This window comes from Xenopus tropicalis, chromosome 1, assembly GCF_000004195.4.
Source record: "Xenopus tropicalis strain Nigerian chromosome 1, UCB_Xtro_10.0, whole genome shotgun sequence".
Classification (NCBI taxonomy): Eukaryota; Metazoa; Chordata; class Amphibia; order Anura; family Pipidae; genus Xenopus; species Xenopus tropicalis.
The window spans coordinates 107,572,984-107,593,673 of record NC_030677.2 but is presented as its reverse complement, the minus strand read 5'-3'; the positions used below and the strand labels follow the sequence as shown (position 1 = coordinate 107,593,673).

General features: G+C 38.3%; 1 protein-coding gene across 4 annotated transcripts; it reads left to right on the top strand.

The window, feature by feature from the left end:
* The first annotated feature begins 707 nt into the window (after positions 1-707).
* On the top strand, positions 708-17,015 carry trmo (tRNA methyltransferase O). 4 transcript variants are annotated; one of them, NM_001016423.3, is made up of 6 exons: positions 708-727; positions 6,750-7,005; positions 9,382-9,556; positions 11,286-11,443; positions 13,959-14,546; positions 16,069-17,015. In NM_001016423.3, the coding sequence occupies exons 2-6, from the start codon at positions 6,933-6,935 to the stop codon at positions 16,290-16,292; spliced, it is 1,218 nt and encodes a 405-aa protein (NP_001016423.2). In that variant the 5' UTR covers positions 708-727; positions 6,750-6,932; the 3' UTR covers positions 16,293-17,015. The 4 variants fall into 4 exon arrangements, with proteins under 4 accessions (NP_001016423.2, XP_017948733.1, XP_012817746.1 ...); XM_018093244.2 differs by lacking the exon at positions 708-727 and adding an exon at positions 2,110-2,225 and having other exon boundaries at positions 11,286-11,368; positions 16,069-17,013; XM_012962292.3 differs by lacking the exon at positions 708-727 and adding an exon at positions 2,111-2,225 and having other exon boundaries at positions 16,069-17,013.
* Positions 17,016-20,690: the final 3,675 nt, after the last annotated feature.

Here is a 20,690-nt window from a genome sequence, read left to right as displayed (position 1 = left end):
GTCATAAAAAAACACTAGGGGCCACACTGTACCTCTCATAAAATGTGGGGGGGGGGAGTACACTATGGACACTATGGTCCAGTATGTCTCTATTGCATGTTAGAATTACATAGAAGAAGTATAGCATTATATTATGCTAAGATGCTTATTTAAAGCCTAATTTACCTTAGTAAAAAGGAATGTACAGAGCCAGGCCAAGGTGTCCTAGGTCACCTGGCCGGCCATCTGGTGCCACACCAGTGCTCAATGCCCACACCCCCTGCAGCTTCACTGTGCGTGCACTCTTTCCTGCATGCATAGTGATGCTGCTGGGGGGGGGGGGTAGCGCGCACTTGAGTGGCACTGACAAGCAGTAGTGGGGACTAGGGGTAGGCAACGGCTTAGGTTGTATAATTGGATATTTATTAGCCCCTATGTGGACTGGCAGCCTACAGAAGGCTCTATTTGGCATTGTACTCAGTTTATACGCAACCAAAACTTGCCTCCTTACATGAAATTCAAAATGAGCACCTGCTTTGAGGCCACATCCAAAGGGTTGGTGAGCAACATGTTGTTCACAAGCCACTGGTTGGGGACCACTGATTTAGGGGGACAAATAATCCCTATGGCTTTAAATCCCTCTACTTGTATCATTGGCTTATGACCACTTCCTGCCACAGTGGTCCTTCCTCTTTGGCCTGCACCTGTTGAACCAGGTGGATGTTTCAGGAAGCCTGGGATCAACAAGGTAAGTGTTCTGCCCCAGAGGGACCTTTTACCTCTAGTGAAGTCAAGGAGCATGGACCCTGTGAATGAGGCTTAGAGAAAGTTTTTTTTTTTATTGTAATAGCACTTTCTAGGAAAGCGAGCTAGACAGATCTAGCTAGTAAAAGCAGCCTGTGTTTCAACTTAGGATCAATATCAGGGAGTGAAGGCACTGCAGAACTAAAGAGGGAATCAGGCTTAGTTTATCTCCCTGATCCATGTCTGCTGTATAGGATCCGGACCACATGAGGCATTGAAACCCTAGGGATGAACCTTAAACTTCCCTAAGCACAGTGTCATGTTGTGCTGTCTCCTCTACTGCCCTGAAAACTGTACCATCATTTTCTACTGCTGCTAATTTACCTCTGTGGACTGTATTAGCAACCCTGTCTTGCATTGTCTTTAACAATAAACTGTAAGAACTTTCTAGTGTCCTTTAGGCTAATGCCAGATTAGGCGTTTTTACGCTGCTTATTTTCTAATTCTCTTGGCAGCTAAAAAACACACAATATCATAATTCGTAGAAATAACTTAAACAGTCTCGATGGAAAACACACTATGCGTAAATATGCTAGAAAACGCGTTACCACAGACTTTTCATGCGTTTGCCGAAATACGCCGTTATTTGCACAGCAACCTATTCCTATGTATACACAAAGGCAGCTGCCAGACCTTGCAAAAATACGCAGTGTTTTTTCTATTTCGCACTATTAGCACCATGGGAAACGGGATTTGCTGCGTCACGAGTACTAGGCAAAAGGCCTGGCTGAAAAACGCCATAGTCAGGGGCTGTGTGGGTTGTGCAGCGTTTTTAGGCACAGAAAATACGCAGCGTAAAAACGCCACATCTGGCATTAGCTTTATTTCTTATTTTAGCACACAGCATAAGTGAGTTGTAGTTGCGCTACCCCTTAATTCTTCCACATAGCAAAAGCTCATCCTGTGTGCTAGAGTCCAGTGTACCCCATGCTCTATAACCAATCTAGCTGGACCCTGTCTATTTTACAGCCAAAAGGGGGTTACAGCTGTTTAGGATAATTTAGTTCAAATGGCAAAGAATACATGTATGCCTTTGTAAGTGATCCGCAAGTAACAGCACCAAAAAGCAAATTCTGCCAGGGTTTTTAATACATGTGGCATCTCTGCCTTTGTTGAATCTTTTGTGCATGCCACATCAGTGATACGGTGAAAATATCACTTGTAAACTCAGGGACAAACCTCAGGGGAACACTGGAATAAATGCCTCTGCCTAAGAGCACTTACACAATGTGCATACTGGAAACAGAGACAGGGGGAGTGGGAGTGGGAGTGGGAGTGGGAGGGGATTTCCCTGCTGCTGCTGCTGCAGAGTTCAGCCTGTCAGTTAGTGCTGTGACTACTTCCTGAGGAAGAATAAGGCAATACTCCCACCCCTTATTTCAGCTTAGACTCAGACGAGAGAGGATTTCTCTGCTGCTCTGATATAAGCACGTTTTTAGGAGGTAAAATGCTTTCAAAACGGGTCTCTTGCTGCATCATTACATATTTTGAGGAAGGATGAATCATATAATTGAAGATGAATATCATATGAAATGTCTCCTTTATCAAACACTAGTTTCCAGAATTGTGCTCTTTTCACTTACAAGAGAGAGTAGAAATATCAGCATGGTTCACTTGCGTTCAGAGTAGTATGACCATTCTGACATTTCATAGATTATGAGCCGCAGGGTGTTACTGGAATGTTAGACTCACAATGAATGTTAAAGTCTACAAGAAACTCATTTTAAAAAACTCACTAGTGTAGTGGATATTTTAGTTCATATTTGGTGTAAATTGATATGTAATATATATTGTATATATATAACTGTGCAGGATATTTAATAAATGTCATTTTTTATTTCTGTCTTACAATAGTTTATTAAAGGGGAACTCCGGCTTCCAAACCAAAACTTGTCAAACACAGAAACCTAATATACCTATCACTGTAATCTGCTCCTTCAAAAGAGTATGACTAAATACCATTTTTATATGCTAAAATCCAGCTGCAAACCAAGTATTCTCTTTCTGCATGATTTGAAATCCTGGCAGGGGAGGAGGAACAAAAACATTGATTTTTTTCACAGCCTACAGACAGCATACAGGAACTACATAACCCACAATGCATTGCACAGTGATGCTCCTTTCCATATTGACATCATGTGTGCTGCGGATTGTGGGATTTGGAGAATGCAGGCTGTATGCAGGCTGAGAACAGTCAACTACTGTAACATTTTATTTGAGTCTCAAAGTAGTCGGCCAGATCAGCAGGAGAACAGGGGGCCAGGCTTAAGGTAACTGTTCCAAACCATATTATTACATTAAAAATCATGCTAATGCTGCATATTTTTCAATTGATGCAAAGTTGCTTGAAATTATGTTTACTTTTCAAAAGGCTTAAGTTTCGTTTGGGTGGAGTTCCCCTTTAACTGATTTTTGAGTACTGTGAAGAAGGTGTTAGCATCCACTATAGTGGACAAAGTTTTATATCTTTGACGGATCCTGTTAAAACTCAATGTATTTTGAATAAAAGTGGAGTGCGTACAGGTCTTGTGAGGTCAGTTCCACAAAAATTAGACCATACAAAAAAGTTTGCATTTATTTGTTATGTAAGTAGTTAACTAAAAAAATGTTGAAATTATAAATGAAATAATAAATACATAAGGGCTACTGAAATTTTTTTCCCACCGGCAATAATGTAATTGCCAATTGGAAAACATATACATCACTTTGGTTATGTGACAAAGCCCAAAGTTTTCTCACGAGGCAACTTCTGGCTACTTTGCAAAGCCGAAGAAGCACATATGTTCTCCCACCCTTCTTACGGCTGTTGAAATCAATACAGATATAATATATAAAGTCAAAAAGGTACTGCTTTAGAGTCTATGCCAATTAGCATTTTCCACCTATAACTCAGAGAGGCGCTTTTATAACTACTAAATGCTTAAGCACCAACACAATTTTATCCTAGGTGTATATATACAGTCCTGTTTATTATTACAATAGGCGGGTATGTCATAATGGTGTTCAGGGAGCCTCATGTGGCCCTCTCTCCTATTTTGGGACACAAGAATAGTTTCTATAATCTTCTTGGCTATAACAGGCCTTCTTGGACTAGTGAAGGTAGAACATGGGTCACACTGGATGCCACATGGGCCTTTGCTAAGTGGAAGTGGAAAGTGAGGGTGTTGTGAAACTACAGATAGTATAGAAATGGTAGGTTTAAGGTTCACAGTTTGGGCATCTGGCGAATGTGGTCTGGATCCACTACAGCAGAAATAGACGAGAGACTGCTAAACTATCAATTCTTGTTGACTTTCTTGCACTCCTAGAACCTACTATAACAGATGCTAGTCAAGTAACTGACTAAACCTTGTTCACAGCGTCCCTGTTCCCTGCCCTTTGCTAAATGGATTGTCCCTTCAGGACAGAACTTTTAACTGGACCTTGTTGATTTTAGGCTCCCCAGACACATTCATTTGGGTTAGCAAAGGAAGGCCAAGGAGGAAGTGCGACCCCTTTATAACCACTATATCAAAGTGCGACAGGAAGTGGTCACTAAAACTATGGGCTATGGCAGTGCTGTCCAACTTCTGTTGTACTGAGGGCCGGAATTTTTCCGACCTACGTGGTGGAGGGCCGATAATGGAAGCCAGTTTTGACCACTCCCCTTTTTGAAACTGCACCCACTTGAAACCACACCCATGTTATCACATGACCATACCCATATTAATGGTTGTAGTACAGCAAACACCTGCCATACTCTGCCTGCCCTACCCTGCCTGTGTGCCATACTCTGCCTGCCCTACCCTGCCTTTGTGTGTGCCATACTCTGCTTTCCCTACCCTGCCTGTGTGTGCCATACTCTGCCTTCCCTACCCTGCCTGTGTGTGCCATACTTTCACTGTGTGTGCCATTCTTGGCCGGTTTGTGCCAAACTTGGCCTGTGTGTGCCATACTCTGCTTTCCCTACCCTGCCTGTGTGTGCCATACTCTGCCTTCCCTACCCTGCCTGCGTGTGCCATACTTTCACTGTGTGTGCCATTCTTGGCCGGTTTGTGCCAAACTTGGCCTGTGTGTGCCATACTCTGCCTGCCCTACTCTGCCTGTGTGTGCCATACTCTGCCTGCCCTACCCTGCCTGTGTGTGCCATACTCTGCCTTCCCTACCCTGCCTGTGTGAGCCATACTCTGCTTGCCCTATGCTCACACACAGGCAGCCTACAGTGACACAATGCTGGCACTGCTCCTACAGTCTGCACAATAACTATATATTGAAAAACTTTTTAATTGCAGTACCACCTCAGTATATGTTCTTTTTGTAGTATGCAGGGATTATTTGTGGGTTTCTACTGCTCCTGAGGTGTGAACAGGGGAACAATGGGAGTGATTACAGCCTGAGCCTGAGGTGTGAACACTGCAGGGGGTGAACAATGCAGAGATTAAAAGGTGTGAAAAACACAGGGAATTACATATTTAAACAATACAGCCTGATTACAGCCTGAATCTGAGGTGAGAACCATGCAGGGGGGGGGCAGTTAATCTCAGTACTGATACCATTTAAAGTTTACACAAGAGTAAGCCATCAAAGCAGCCAGACAGGTGGGGGGCCACACAGAGGGGGGTCGCGGGCCGCCAGTTGGACAGCACTGGGCTATGGGTATCTAGTATAAATAAATTTAAGCAACTGGACTTGTTAAGTAATCATTGAAGACGTTTCACTACTCATCCGAGCAGCTTCTTCAGTTCAACTGACTGGATGGAAAACTGAAGAAGCTGCTCGGATGAGTAGTGAAACGTCTTCAATGATTACTTAACAAGTCCAGTTGCTTTAAATTTATTTATACTAGATATACCATGACCTGGATGAATGAAAATCTTCATAGACATATGGGCTATGGGCTAATAACTAGGGCTAGGAACTAATTTAGATGCAATGGTTTCTGCCTAGTAACTAAGGAATACAAAGTATAGGGGATTTAAAGCCAATGAAAGTCTCTATATTAACCTTATGGGTCTCTACATTTTATTTATACTTTCATTTAACATATAGTTATTACATCCTTTAGACTTATTCCGTATTGCCTGTTTTTTTTTTTTTTAAGCAGTCATGTTATCGGTTGTGGTAATGCATTTTGGTGGTTCTATGCAAATACAAATATAATCTAAAACGAAAAATATAATCTATATAACCTTAAACATGAATACAGTTAAACTGAGTGTGACAATTCTCAGTATTAACTATTTCAGTATATTTACTGGATATTTACAAACTCCTAGGGGCTGATTTACTAACCCACGAATCCGACCCGAATTGGAAAAGTTCCGACTTGAAAACGAACATTTTGCGACTTTTTCGTATGTTTTGCGATTTTTTCGGATTCTGTACGAATTTTTCGTTACCAATACGATTTTTGCGTAAAAACGCGAGTTTTTCGTATCCATTACGAAAGTTGCGTAAAAAGTTGCGCATTTTGCGTAGCGTTAAAACTTACGCGAAAAGTTGCGCATTTTTTGTAGCGTTAAAACTTAACGCTACGAAAAATGCGCAACTTTTCGCGTAAGTTTTAACGCTACGCAAAATGCGCAACTTTTTACGCAACTTTCGTAATGGATAGGAAAACTCGCGTTTTTACGCAAAAATCGTATTGGATCCGAAAAATTCGTAAAGAATCCGAAAAAATCGCAAAACATACGAAAAAATCGCAAAGTACCGATCATTACGAAAAAAACGCAATCGGACTCCATTCGACCCGTTCGTGGGTAAGTAAATCAGCCCCCTAGAATTGTTTGTCAGTTGAAAACAAGAATGAAGGTGATCCCTTTAGTACTGGGAGTCTTGGGACTATGGTGTCTGAACAATTAAACTAATGTAATTTCACAAACATCAGGCTATAGTTTGTTTTAACAACTGTTATAATGTCACAAATATCAAAAATTTTTTTTTTTTTTTGCATTAGTTAACTTTCCTTACATGCTAATCTTTCCTAGGCAGAACAGCAAATACACAACGTAATGTGCCATCACCAAAGCAGAACGAAACTATTTTCAACCTGAGCAACCTGCAAGATCACTTTTAGAGAGAGAGTCCCCCAAATCAGCTTTTTGTCTGGAGAACGTGGCGGTGTTGCTGTCAAGAGATAAGTAAAGAGCAGAACTTGACAGGAGTTAATAATGCAGTGTGATGACCGAAATAAAAAGAAAAAAGAAGTGCAACCCGAGATTGGGTCTAACTTCCTGGAGGCGGGTAAGCTAAGGAGGTGACTAGACGCCGATAACATGTAGGGTGATGAGTTGTGGCCATGTTTAGTTTGGGTAGAAAAGTGAACAAGCTGCAGTTCTGTCTTTAGTTCCATTCTATTGGTATTTCTGCAAGTTACAGTGATTGCTACAGTTTCCACTGGGATGGGTCCTAGTAACAGCTATAGCAATAAAATCTGTACCTGTCATTGCATATAGCAAGGCCATATCAACTCTAAATTGCCAATATATTAAAATTATTTCTGGGGGCTCTTTGAAGTTTTTGGTATTGTGTGTTGAATTTAATGAGAGATGTATAAAAAGGCCACAATTCCAGTACTCCAAAAATAGGGAGGAGACTCCTGATGTTTGGGTTGGTCTCCTGCTTTGTGTCTGTCATGTTCTGTACATCACATGCTGCTTTGGAACTGGCATAAAGGCATTTAGCAATACATAATAGATTTAGAGTTATATAATAAAGGCTCTAGGCCAACTTCTCCAATCAAATTGCACCTCACCTCTACATAGTAACATAGTAGATAAGGGTTCGAAAAAACTACATGCCTAATTACTAATTGATTCAAAGGAAAACAAAAATTCCCACTCTGCAGCCTCACCAGTTTGCCGGAGTCCCCAGATCGACTTTGTACTAGCATTAGTGTCAGTACATTTTCTCCTTTTGATCTAATGTATCTGCCAGTACAGGTATCGGACCCCTTATCCGGAAACCCGTTATCCAGAAAGCTCCAAATTACGGAAAGCCCGTCTCCCATAGACTCCATTATAATCAAATAATTCAGAATTGTAAAACTGATTTCCTTTTTCTATGTAGAAATAAAACGGTACCTTGGAATTGATCCCAACTAAGATATAAATAATCCTTATTGGATGCAAAACAATCCTATTGGGTTTAATTAATGTTTTATTGATTTTTTAGTAGACTTAAGGGGTTGAGATCCAAATTACGGAAAGACCCCTTATCCGGAATACCCTTGGTCCCGAGCATTCTGGATAATGGGTCCTATACCTGTACAACTAAAAGGGAAGTATACTTAGTCAAAAAAAGCTGGATTAACTGACATAGTGGAAAGGACACCCAAAGCATAGGATAAATATTAAAAAAATATGAGGTGGGGTTGGGAAAAGGGAAATTCATGAGAAAGCCTGATGAAGAGTAGAAAGCACATGAAGGGCTGATACAGTAGATTAACAGTAATAAGAAAAAAGGAAGGGTGTGAGGTGGGGAGAGTAGAAAAGACTGTGGGAGCACTGAGAATTTAAATGTATGTCTGGTGGAAGGGGAGCAGATTAGAGAACATGAAACTGGATCATAGAAAATAGAGTGTAGGAAAACTGTATTGCAAAGCAGAAGGCACAGTTTGGCAGAGAAGAGGTATTGTGCAGAGCAGAGGGGGAAAAAGATTGTGGGAGAGAAGATCTTGGAAGTAGAGGTACACAAATTGGAAAAGGAGGGGGAAAGAAGAGAACAAAAACATGAAAGGAGAGAAAAGGGGAAAAAGGTGAGCGGGGGGATCAGAGAACAAAATTAGTAGTGGATAGTAGAAAAAGAAGGGACCAGAAGGAAACAGTAGAAGACATGACAAGACAATAGTATAAAAGCAGGGACACCAGATACAAAAAGTAGTAGTAGTAGTGCTTCAGGAAATGTGGTACAAGTATGGGACCTGTTATCCAGAATGTTCGGGACCTGGGGTTTTCCGGATAAGGGATCTTTCCGTAATTTGGATCTCCATAACTTAAATCTGCTAAACATCATTTAAATATTGAATAAACCCAATAGACTTGTTTTGCCTCCTAAAAGGATTAATTATATCTTAGTTGGGATCAAATACAAGGTACTATTTTATTATTACAGAGAAAAAAGGAAATAATTTATAAAAAATTAGATTCGGAACTTTCTGGATAACGGGTTTCCGGATAAAGGATCCCATACCTGTATATAGAAGAAAAATGAAACAGGGTAGGTAGAATATTAGAGTGAATAAATAAAAGGCAGTTGAGACATACAGAAGGGCAAGAGATAAGTCCAGAGGTGTGTGGTATATTAAAGTTTTCCTCTGCCTTAGGATTGTGTACCATCTGTGACATGGATAGCTATAAATTAAGTAATATACTGTTCCCTTCTAACGCCTATCATGCCAGGTGAAATGTCTAGCATAATTATAAAAAAAAATTAGGAATACCCAGGGTCTAATTTTATCACAGTTTACAAAACCATTTTATTTATACTCTTAATAATGATAATCAAATGGAGCTGTTTGTAGAAAATTTTTATGTTGCTGTGATCTTTTTTGATATTTTTTGGCACTCCTGAGCTACACCATTTTAGGATGTCTTTCATTCTTGTTTGCTTTTTTAATAGGAACCATATTAACAACCCCAATTGGATACATTGAATCCTGCTTCATGACAAAGAATGGCACTCCCCGGCAGCCATCAGTTTGCAGTTTGTCACGTGGCCGTTTAAGAATAAGCAAAAGTGTCTTCAACAACCCTGAACATTCACTAATTGGGATAGAGCAATTCTCGCATGTCTGGTAAGCAAAATGTTTAAGAATGTTACACAGGGTATTTTTATGATGCCATAAATGGAGGCCAAGAGCACATGCCAGGACCAGATCAACTTTAACTGCCTATGCTCTTGGTTGTTAATCACTGCCAGACAGACATGGTGGCAATGAGCCCCACTAGCCTACTCTGCTATTTTTGTAAACAGGTGCAGGAAAGCAGGGTTGTATCTAAGTGTGGGTAGTGCAGTTTGGAAAGGAAGAATCCCTTTTTTCTGCCCTAGTGCACCTGCATTTGGCACTTACATGCACCTGTGTTATTACAGCCCCATAAGAAAGAATGGAATGCATTTTTTGCTGTGCTCCCCTGCGGGTGGAATGTAGGGGAGCACAGGAAGAAATGCTTGTGAGTAAAAGCCATAAAGCAGTATTTTGATGTGTTTGTCCGAAAAAGAGTTTTTGTGTATGTATGTAGATAGACTGATCTGAGTGCTCAAGCAGACAGATTGTGAGTCCCTAGTGTTAATTCTAATGGAAGTGGGGAAAATTGGGCATAGCAGAGGATTAAAGGGTGGTTCACATTTAAGTTAACTTTTTGTATGTTACAGAATGGCCAATTCTACGCAACTTTTCAGTTAGTCTACATTATTTATTATTAGTTTTTTTATTATTTGCCATCTTTTTTTAAAAATCTTTGCAGCTTTTAAACAGGGGCCACTAACCCATGCAGTGGAAAAAAACTATTGCTCTGTGAGGCTACAGTTTAATTGCTATTTTTACTATATATTACTTATCTTTCCATTTAGGTCCTCTCCTATTCATATAGTCTTTCATTCCAACCACAGCTAAGGTCATTTGGATCATAGCAACCAAATAACTGCTGGAGAGCTACTGAACAAAAACTGAAATAATTAAAAAATTACAAATAATAAAAAATGTAGACCAACTGCAAATTGTCTCAGAATATCACTCTCTACATCATACTCAAAGGTGAACAACCCCTTTAAGAAAGGGTGAAAATTGGCTATTTGAAAACATAAAGCAATAGAAAAAAACAATTATGTTTTCTAATAAACAAGTATGGCTGAAAAAAGGTAGTCGGCACAAAGTTGTCAGTACAGAAAGTGATAGCATAAATATTTTTCCTCACAACTCCAACTCCTCACAACCAATTATATTTTCCTTGAATGAATGCTGCTGCCATGTTATACACCAAGATCTTATGCTTACTGATTTCTTGCATTACAACACTGGTCTGAAGTTGATTTGGATCTAGTTGTCATGCAAAGTAGTATGTAGTCCCCTAGAAAATGCCTTTTTAAAGAATGACTATAGTTTATTTATTTATTTTACCTATTAATGTGTTTTATATAAATACATAAATGTATAGTTATTTGCTTTGTGCCATTACCCCCAGCTTCTATTAATATCATCAGGGACAAGTTAAGAAGGGCCTTAAATGGAAGTCCTTCTAGTGGTGACCACACCCTTGGGTTTTGGTTTGTACAAAGAAATAAAGAAAATATCTGCATTAAAATAATTTCTTATTTTTAGCTTGCTCACTTGTGTTTCAAAATAAGCATTTCTAGTATTTATTTTACTGCATTTTTGTAAAATAAAAATAGTCTGCTGAGGACTTCTAAGAAAACAAAGAAAGCGTTTTTTAAAAACAAGAAAGATAATTATTTTGACAGTAAAGTTGCAAATACTTGGTTCTCAAAATAGTTACCCCTTATACAATCTTTTGCTCTCTTTTCAGGATTTTGTTTGTTTTTCATAAAAATGGTCGGTTGAGTTGCAAAGCTAAAGTCCAACCTCCAAGACTGAATGGCGCAAAAACTGGTGTGTTTTCCACAAGGAGTCCACATCGCCCTAATGCCATAGGGTTAACTCTAGTAAGACTTGAAAAGGTTGAAGGTATATTTTTTTTTTAGATAAACAAGCATATATATTAATTCTTGCTGTTTTACTTTAGATGGTTCCCTTTAACAGTGAATAGACAATTAGAGGCCTGTTGTACTTTTTCATTTTCCATTTCCATTTGTTGAAAATCAGAAGAGCAGATAAAAGTATTCCTGATTCAGCACTTTTATAAGCTCTTATACTTTTATTTCTGTGTTTTTTTTACAGGTTTAAAAAAAAAAAAGAAGACTGTATCCCTAGTAGGGCCTTATGACTCTGGGGACATGGCCAGAACCATACAACCCAGTGAATTTCATAGTGCAGGCTTAGTTTTTTAGTTTTAGTTTCCAAAACAAAGCATTAAATAATGTCTACTAAAGGGATGTTTAGCTAGTGGCCCACAGTTTTATCTGCAGTTGTGTCTTCTTTGAACCGCAGCGCTCTGAAATTCATTTCTTTTCCAGATTGATAAGCTGTTTATTGCATGACAGCAAACAAGAAAGCCACACAGTGATTGGTCAAAAGATGGAACTTTCAAGCTATGTTTATGGATTGTATATAAAGATTAACAAGAAATTGTAATAATTTAATGACTACTAAATGTGGCAAAATCTCAGAGTTTTTCTTTGTATATGACCACCTTACTATTCATAAAAATAAAAGCTGAAATAAATAGGTGTATCAGCTATTACTTTAAAATTACCTCAAATAAAATAACATAGATACCCTATTAAATTTTTAGCATAGGTATGTAAACTTTAGGACTTCACTTTCTAGTAAGAGGCAGTGGGCAAAAGCATTGCTAGTATATTATATACACTCATAGGCAGTGGGTACAAAATATTTAATGTACCGTGGCATCCCAGGTAATCTAATGTTGTTAGAAAAGTAGTGGGCCCTAAATACACTATATACATTCGGAGGCAGTGTTTACTGGCACCGCAAAGTATACTTGATAATATGAGAGACAGTGGGCACACAGGCACATGAATCCTGTATGTTCTTCAGCCCCAGCAAATGCATCAGTATTTCTAAGCAGAGGTCTGTCTGCTTCTACATGTGCTTCTGCCGCAAGCATTTCACATATATTACTATGGGAAATGGTGATGAGCAACCTGCTGTCTCACTTGCTGTGCAGCCAGTTTTGGGCAACGACGACCATTTACATACACATGGATACTGCTTAATTTGCTGATTTATGATTTCATTTTGTATTAGATGTAATGCTTAAAAAACTTGAAAAGAGTATATTTTACAACTAAAAACCAGCCTTCTGATTTAGACTGTGTAAGCATTTAAAAAAATAATACATAAGGTTGAGTAAAACTGATTTTCTAGATAAGTGGAAGATTAGATTTTAGTGTAAGTTTCAGACCAGTGTCTGAAATGGTTTTAATAGCCAAGCATTAGAAAACCTTTTTAAACAAACAGGCTTTATTTGCTATCGTTGGTAACTGTATTCAGAAATGCATGTTTTGCATATCTTGCCTTTAATAATCACTCTATGCAAGACTTACTTGAAAATAACCTGCAGAATATAAATGAGAAGCCTGAGAGCAAATGTATGCTTCTGAAAGGGGAAACGAACCATTTAGTGTTAATGTAAATGTTATGTGTGAGTGATGAGCATTACAGGAATGTAAAAAGCTGTCTTAATTTTTCTATTTATGTGTCATCTACCATGCAGTCCAGGAAAAAGTGATTTTTCCCACGTCTCACATTCTCCTTCATTCTGCATAGTGTCTGGCTCTTTGGGTATGTCCAATGCAAAACAAACAAATTCTATTGAGGGAGTTTTATTGGTGTTGGCTAACTGGCATCAACTATTGACAGGAAATGATACCTTAAGCATTTACAAAAAATACGAATGATATATTTGAGGATCAAAACATCTGAAATGTAAAAATGGGGCAGAGCATGCAACTGAGTTATAAATGATTGCTAATGTATATTAAAGTAGGAGGAACTTGGGAGTCTGGGACCCCATTTACTCTAATTGATAACCTCCTACATTGGGCTGTATAGCATTCACATTACAGAAATCTCTGAAAAAAATTCTACACTGTGCATTTGCCCAGGGCAGCACAAGGGACACATAGGAACCAGAAACAAGATGATGGCTGCACACATTTCATAAAAGTAAGAGCAGCAATTTCAAATAATAAACAAATGGTGCTTAACAAATTGACCAGTATGTACAGTGCGCTGCTATTATGCATCTATTCTAGTGTAATGCACCCCCCCCATTTTTGAAATCCATAATAATAATCAAGGTAATAAAAAAGGAAGGGGTTGGATAACTTTGTGAGGGGGATGGGGCACTGGTCACTGCAAGCACACACAGACTTTGTGACACAGACTATATATGTATTTATGCATCTTTTTTAGATTAGACCAACTGAATGAGCTCACGTGAAATTTCTTTTAAACAAACATCCAAGTATTAGGGTTGTGCACTTAACCTATTGCAAGCTGGTAAGAATCTTAAAATGAAAGAAAAAAAATGTAACACAGATTTTTATTTTTACAGGTAGCACACTTTACTTATCTGGGATTGACATAATACATGGTACTCCAGTTATTGACATAAAGCCTTATATTCCTGAGTATGATTCCCCACAATCTACAGTTTCCTTTGAAGATGTGCAGCAGGAGAGCCCCAATAAACACGAAAAGAGTACAAACTGTGCCCTGTCTGAGACAAATACAGAACTTGAAGGAAAATCAACTAGGCCTTGTCAGCCTACCATTGACCATTCAGCACATGTACCAGAAACTAAGCAGGCCATACCTGACAGTTCCTCAGAAATTACTGGTATTCCCAAAGAGACAAGTGAATTAGAAGATCAAAATTTGAAGATAAATGAAGAAACACCTCTTCCTATTTTCGAGGACCAGTATCCCAGAGACCTAGAATGTAAAAAGGCCACAAAAGATGGTGTGTTACAATTTACACAGGAAAAGGATGCAAACACTATATCGGGCAATAATAATTGCAGAACTGGTGAAAGCTTTGTTCCCACTTGGGTAAGAGATGCACCCGTGGCCATATTAAAAGTGAGGTTTACTCCCCAAGCAGAGAAGGAACTGATGCAATTTAAAGCTCCAAATTCTACAGGTATGCATATTGATGCATGTTAATCCAAAACAATTACTGTATAGTAAGAAACATGTTTCCAGAGGTTAGTAAAGCAAGAGATTTGGGAACTTGTAAGCCATTAGCAGGCATTGTGCTAGGCCATGGGAAGGGTGGGGGGTACAACTCAAGGACGCTGTCTTAGGCCCTATGCTTCAGGGTAGGCCCCACTCAGTTGCTCAGCAACACTGATATGTACAGATAGGCTTGAGTGATGGTGACACAGTGGGCAAATCACAAAAACTCGGCTGACAGTTTTATGAATCTATAGTGTGTATACAGTTAGCGACTGGCATGCCGAGCAACAGTAGGTTGTCTTCTTGTTGCTTTATTTTTGTATTATAGGTAGAACAATACTGTACTTACCAGTTTGCCACAGTGTCACTCTGTATTCTAGAAAGAGCTGCTTCAGTATGTCATAGTACTAGTGGCAGATTGCCAAATCTTCACATACAGGAATAGGGGCCTATTTATAATTCTGTGTACAATAAAATCCGCCAAAAAAAATGGTGTAAAAAAAGAATTTTGTCGCTATTTTTTACACTGCATATATTAAGTCTGCCCCTAAGGTTGATGCGGGGATGATTTTCGGCCTGCAGACTGAGAATCAGCCCCCAAGTTAGCATTAAATTTGTTCTTTGCCTGCACTCGAAACCAATGTGTCAGCCCAGGTGCAGAAACATGCAATGGATATCGGCTCTGAAATGCAATCTCTTTTCAGCACCGATAGAAGAAAGTTGATGCTAATTTTATTTTGTTAAGTTTCACAGGGGCTAGCCATATTCTTCATTTACCAAGCTCAGACATAGGCACAATTTACTGAGATGGCTGCCTACACACCAGTGTTACAACTAAAAATATACATTTGTTGGTTCAAGAATAAAATTTGAAATAGTAGAGTGAATTATTTGCTATGTAAACAGTGTGGTAGAAATACCATAAAAATCTTGACAGAAGCCCTTTAAGTATTGGACTTGGTGGATGGCTTTGACATATATATATACTGAAGGAACACTAAGCTAGATAAGGGTAAGTTTCACTAAAGAAATACTTTTTATGAAATTAAATGTGAGATTGTGAGAAAGTTGAATGCAACATAGGAGGAAATTCCAGAGAAGGGGCACAGTTCTTGCAAAATCTTGTAAAGAGGTAAAGAAGGAGGTGTTGAGATGTAGATAGAAGAGCGTAGCAAGCTGTTTGATGAATACTTGTAGATAAGTTAGTAGATAAATGCTAGAGTTTTTAACTGCTTTGAATGTCAGAGTTAATATTTATAATAAAAGGTAGAAAAAGACAGTTATTATTATTTGGAATTATAAAGTGCCAACTTTTTATATTGCTTTGCCTACTTAAGGGTATTTTACAATGAATATATATAGACACACTCATGCATTAAGTAATGTGGGCCCAGGCCATAATTCCTTAAGTGCTTTAATATGGAGAAAGAATTAAAAAAAAAAATCAATTTGAACCCAGATTCTTTATCTTATTTATGTTCTCATAGGTGGGCCATCATTTCGCTACTTCCAGTCTCCAGAAGAAGCAAAATGTGCAATAAGCAACGTACTGTGTGCTGATCCTCGATCTGTTTACCGGAGAAAGCAGTGCCAGGACCGTCTGTTTTATTTTAGTCTGGACACAGTTCACATTACATGTTGGTTTGGTGATGGGTTTGCAGAAGTTCTTCAAATACAGCCCGTCAGAGAGAACTCTAAAGCCCAGAGCTGACACAGACTCACTGAATTATGATGTTAAGCCATTGCCATCCCTATAAATACATTTCTATTAAACTAGCTGCTTATATGTGAAACACAAGGTTTACATAGCTGTATAGGCTACTCTGCCTCGTGAGGTGCTTCATCAATTGCTACCCTGATCAAGGCTGCCCTATGCTTCCTCTGATTTTATGTTAGCTCTTTAAACAACCCTGATCCGACTGCTTGTGAGTCAGAGGAAAGGCAATGCTTTTCAGTAAAGACAAATACAGTTCTTTGTGCAGTCACCAAGTATTCTAAAGAGATGCAATAACAAAGGAACATCTCAGTGGATGCTTCTTTGGAGTGATGTACTGTATATGGAAATTCCGAAAGTACCGTTGAGAGAGTGACTGCCATGATGTGTGATTAAGAATATCTCAGGAAACATTTTTAAAAATTCAGAAATGTTTTGATCTCCTCCCACCTAGTAGCAGTAGTCATAACTCAGGAAATTTCCTTGTGTTGCTTCCATTTAGTAAGTGTGCAAAGTAGCTTGTGGGCCTCAATACCAAGTCCTGCCACTATGGGTCAGTAATGTGTACTTGCTCTGAATTATTAGGTTACTTGGCACATTTAAATATTGCAGCAGGATTGAGTGAATGCATTTTAATCATCAAAATTTTGTTTTAATTTGGGTTTTATTCTTTGCAGATTTTATATTTGTAAATTAAATAAAAGTATGCTCCAACTTTCATTTGTCCATTTACTTATATTTTTCTGCAATGAAATGTACTGTGCACAGTGGTGTCATTTTTATCGGTTTACTGTCACCCTAATTTAAACACCCCTTTTTTTTGACATTAGCTTATTCAGTTAGGCATACATACAATCTAGACTGCCAAAACTGAATAAATATGCATATATAATATTTTTTACCCAGATTGAGAGCAAATTACAATAGTCTCCCTCTGATTTGCTGGGATCTGATTTGCTGGGATCCCCACACCCCTCAGGCTTATAAAACACAAGTAAGCTAACAGTTGTAAGTTTATGCGTGCCATGGGTTGCTAGGAGTTGTAATTTAGCAACCTCTTGAGGACTTTAGATTGGCCATCCCACTGTTATCATAATAAATTGTAATTGAAGGTTTTCATTATGTTACATTTACATTATACTCTTATGTGTAGGCCTAAATGCTTTGTCCATATTGGGGGGAATGTAAACATTTATGCACATGGTCAGTCTTTTAGATTGTTACCTTCATGCATAGGTAAAAAGATATTTCACTGATCCAGTAATTAGAGGCTAGGCTTTGCAGTTTTGTTGCACAAAAGTTACACACATGATAGTGGACTACCACTGGCAAGGGTATTCATTAATGAGTCCCCAGGAATGAAATAATGATGTGGACTGCTCTCGCAAATTCAACCAAATCGGAAGGCTGTAAAATTAAAGCTTGTTAGAGTGAAATTCTGCCACTTTCAAATCATTTCTACATGATTTTTAAAGACTACATATCAATCAGTGAACGCAATATGTGTAAAAATCCAATTAAAATGAATAGAGAATGGAGGAATTTCACTCTGTTGGCCTGTGGCAAGCTCTAATTTCACTCTCCACTATATATGGGGTTTTCCAAATAAGTTTTTTCCAAAACTTGACCACCATATACCTTAAGTCTACTAAAAAATCATGTAACCTTTAAATAAACCCAATAGGGTTGTTTTGCCTCCAATAAGGATTCATTATTATATTTTCATTGGGATCAAGGTACTGTTTTATTATTACAGAGAAAAAGGAAATTAGTTTTAAGAATTAGAATTATTTGCATATAATGAAGTCTATGGAAGATGGTTTTTCCGTAATTTAGAACTTTTTAAATAATGGATTTCCAGATAATGAATCCCATACCTAAAATTCATTTTTGCCATTTGATTACAATTGAAAAAGCAAAGGATTTAATGACAAATTTATGATCATAAAGCTGCTAAGCCACTACCACATTAAGGCAACACCTATATGGGGCCCTAACTACTGTATAAACCTTTTGTCATATTTTTCATGGGCCTCACCTAGTTGCATTTCTCGGGGAAATGGTTTCCTGACCAAAGCATCTACCAACTGGCAACATCATAATCATAAACTATGATCTACAAACCCCTGTTTTGAAAGGGCAGAACGCTTGTCCTAGGGTTAACTCTGTGCCTTGCATTTCCTGGGGTTCTGAGTCCGATTCCATCCAGGCCCTATCTGCAAGCACTTTATATGTTCTTCCTGTGTCTGTGTGGGAACTTGGTTTTCCTTAAAAACATATAGGCAGATTAAACAACTAACAATAAAATTCAGCACAGTCGATATAATAACTTTGAACTTTGATTGTAAGCTCCACTGGGACAGGGACTGATCTAAATGATGTATAATCTCTGTAAATCTCTGTAGAGCATATTATTAAAACTCATATTAAATACATAATAAAAAGTGCATTGAACTTTCTATTTTTTATGTGTGTTAAAGCATGCGCAGTAGAGTGAAAAAGCCGAACTTTAACAGAGAACTCGGCTTTTCACTCTACTGCGCATGTGCCTGTTGTGGGGTCCCGGCAAAACGAAGCAGGAAGGAGGAAGTGCTCGCTTGCAGGTACCCCGGGCTGGTGCTGTTTTCTCCCTAAGCTCAGTAATTGACAGCAGCACAGAGCATGTGCAGGGAATCGGCAGAAAAGAAGATGGGGAGCTACTGGGGGCATTTTGGAGGCACAGATCTTCCCTGCTAAAGGGCTGTGGGGGCTTTGGGCTGGTTCAAAAGCCAAAAACATAATGTACAACATTTCTGCCCTACTTCTTTAGTTCGGATTTAGTCCTTTAATATTAAAAGGTAACATAGGAGAGCCACAAAGCAGCATTCTCAGTATTGTCCACTAGATGGCATTCTTACTAAATACTACTTAACTCCCTTCCTGCGTAATATGTAATGTAATACAGACCGCATTATTAGATGTATGCCTCACCTCTTTCTAATGCACAACAGGATAAACCAGCGCTGAAATCTTTACACAGTACTGTTTACTGGTTGTCAAGGTCAAAAAGACACGACAAATTTCTGAACGGTGAAAAACCTAGACGCCTTAAAAAAATAAATAAATAAAAAAGGAAACCCAGTTCTGGGAAACAAAACTCAGGCTGTGAGACATTCTATTCATTGAGCGTTGCCATTTTTTTTCCATCTGTCAAAAGATATTACATGTGAATGACACAGCAAGATATTTCTCTGTCTTTACATTTCCTTATTTGCTTCAAGGATTAGAATTTAAAATGAAAATATAAATTACATGACATGTACATTAAGGTAGTAGAAAAATGTCACTATGCTCTATATTTATACAAAGCACTTCACAAAGAGTAATGTTTTAAAAATCCTTCTTAATAATAGAAAATGTGAACTTTGTGCTTGAGGAATAAAAAAACTATCTTTTCTCATCTATAATTTCTCTTTTTGTCTGAAGCAGACTACCCAGGCACCATTAGAGTAAACAGTCTGTATACAGTAGTCCCCCAAGAAAAGGCTTAAGTGCATAAAAAGTGTAACCTTTTCATCAGCAAAATAACCAAAATGAGACATAAAGGTTGCTGTAGAAATTATTTGTGTACTAAGGGTTCCTGCATATAAGATTTTCACAGTACACAGAATCACATCCATGGAGTACTTGTTTAGAACTATGGTTGTTGGTCTATTAGCTTTTATAAAACGCTATGGAGTATAATAGTCTATGGAGTAGCAGGGAGGTGGGAATGGTGGGATGAGCGGGATATAGGCATAAATACATAAAAAAAAACTTTCAAAATCATTGGTAGGCAATTATGTCCTTTTGATGGCCAAAGTCAGACTGAAACACATAGAGAGTATTGTTAATGTGTCTGTTTTAGCCAAGCCAAGATTTTCTACAACTGCTGCAACTGCCCAGCATATTCATTTACATTTACCGAAAACCTGTTAAAGCCTGCTCCGTCTAAAGTTTTTTGGAATGCAGTTTTCTTCCAGTAATTTAAAGAAAGAAAGGTTGATGTTTCTGAGAATAGATATCTTACAAAATACGTCTTACAAAATAACATATTGGCAAATCACTTTGCTTCTGTATCCCAGGCAGGGAGGATCATTTAAAGATGCATTGCTATTCATAATGATATTGGTGCATTAGCCATTCAGTTATAGTTCCTGTAGTAGCCCTTCTACCAAATGCTAAAGGCAATGTTATTTATCGAAATTTGTCAAGAGAGCACTCGGGAAAACCTGAACTTACTGAGGTTAAAGTCTAGGTTTCCTCGTCAGGTGACATGGATATCAGATACGTGGATGAAGAGTTGATAATGACGGAATTCATGGCTGTCAAATATATCTGCAAGAACAAGGTATACCTGCAGAAACAATTGTAATA

Excerpts from the sequence above, each read along its gene's own strand:
- trmo (NM_001016423.3), top strand. The coding sequence starts at position 6,933 with ATGCAGTGTGATGACCGAAATAAAAAGAAAAAAGAAGTGCAACCCGAG. Across the intron at positions 9,557-11,285 it reads GAGCAATTCTCGCATGTCTG|GATTTTGTTTGTTTTTCATA; the intron begins GTAAGCAAAATG and ends CTCTCTTTTCAG. Across the intron at positions 11,444-13,958 it reads AAGACTTGAAAAGGTTGAAG|GTAGCACACTTTACTTATCT; the intron begins GTATATTTTTTT and ends TTATTTTTACAG.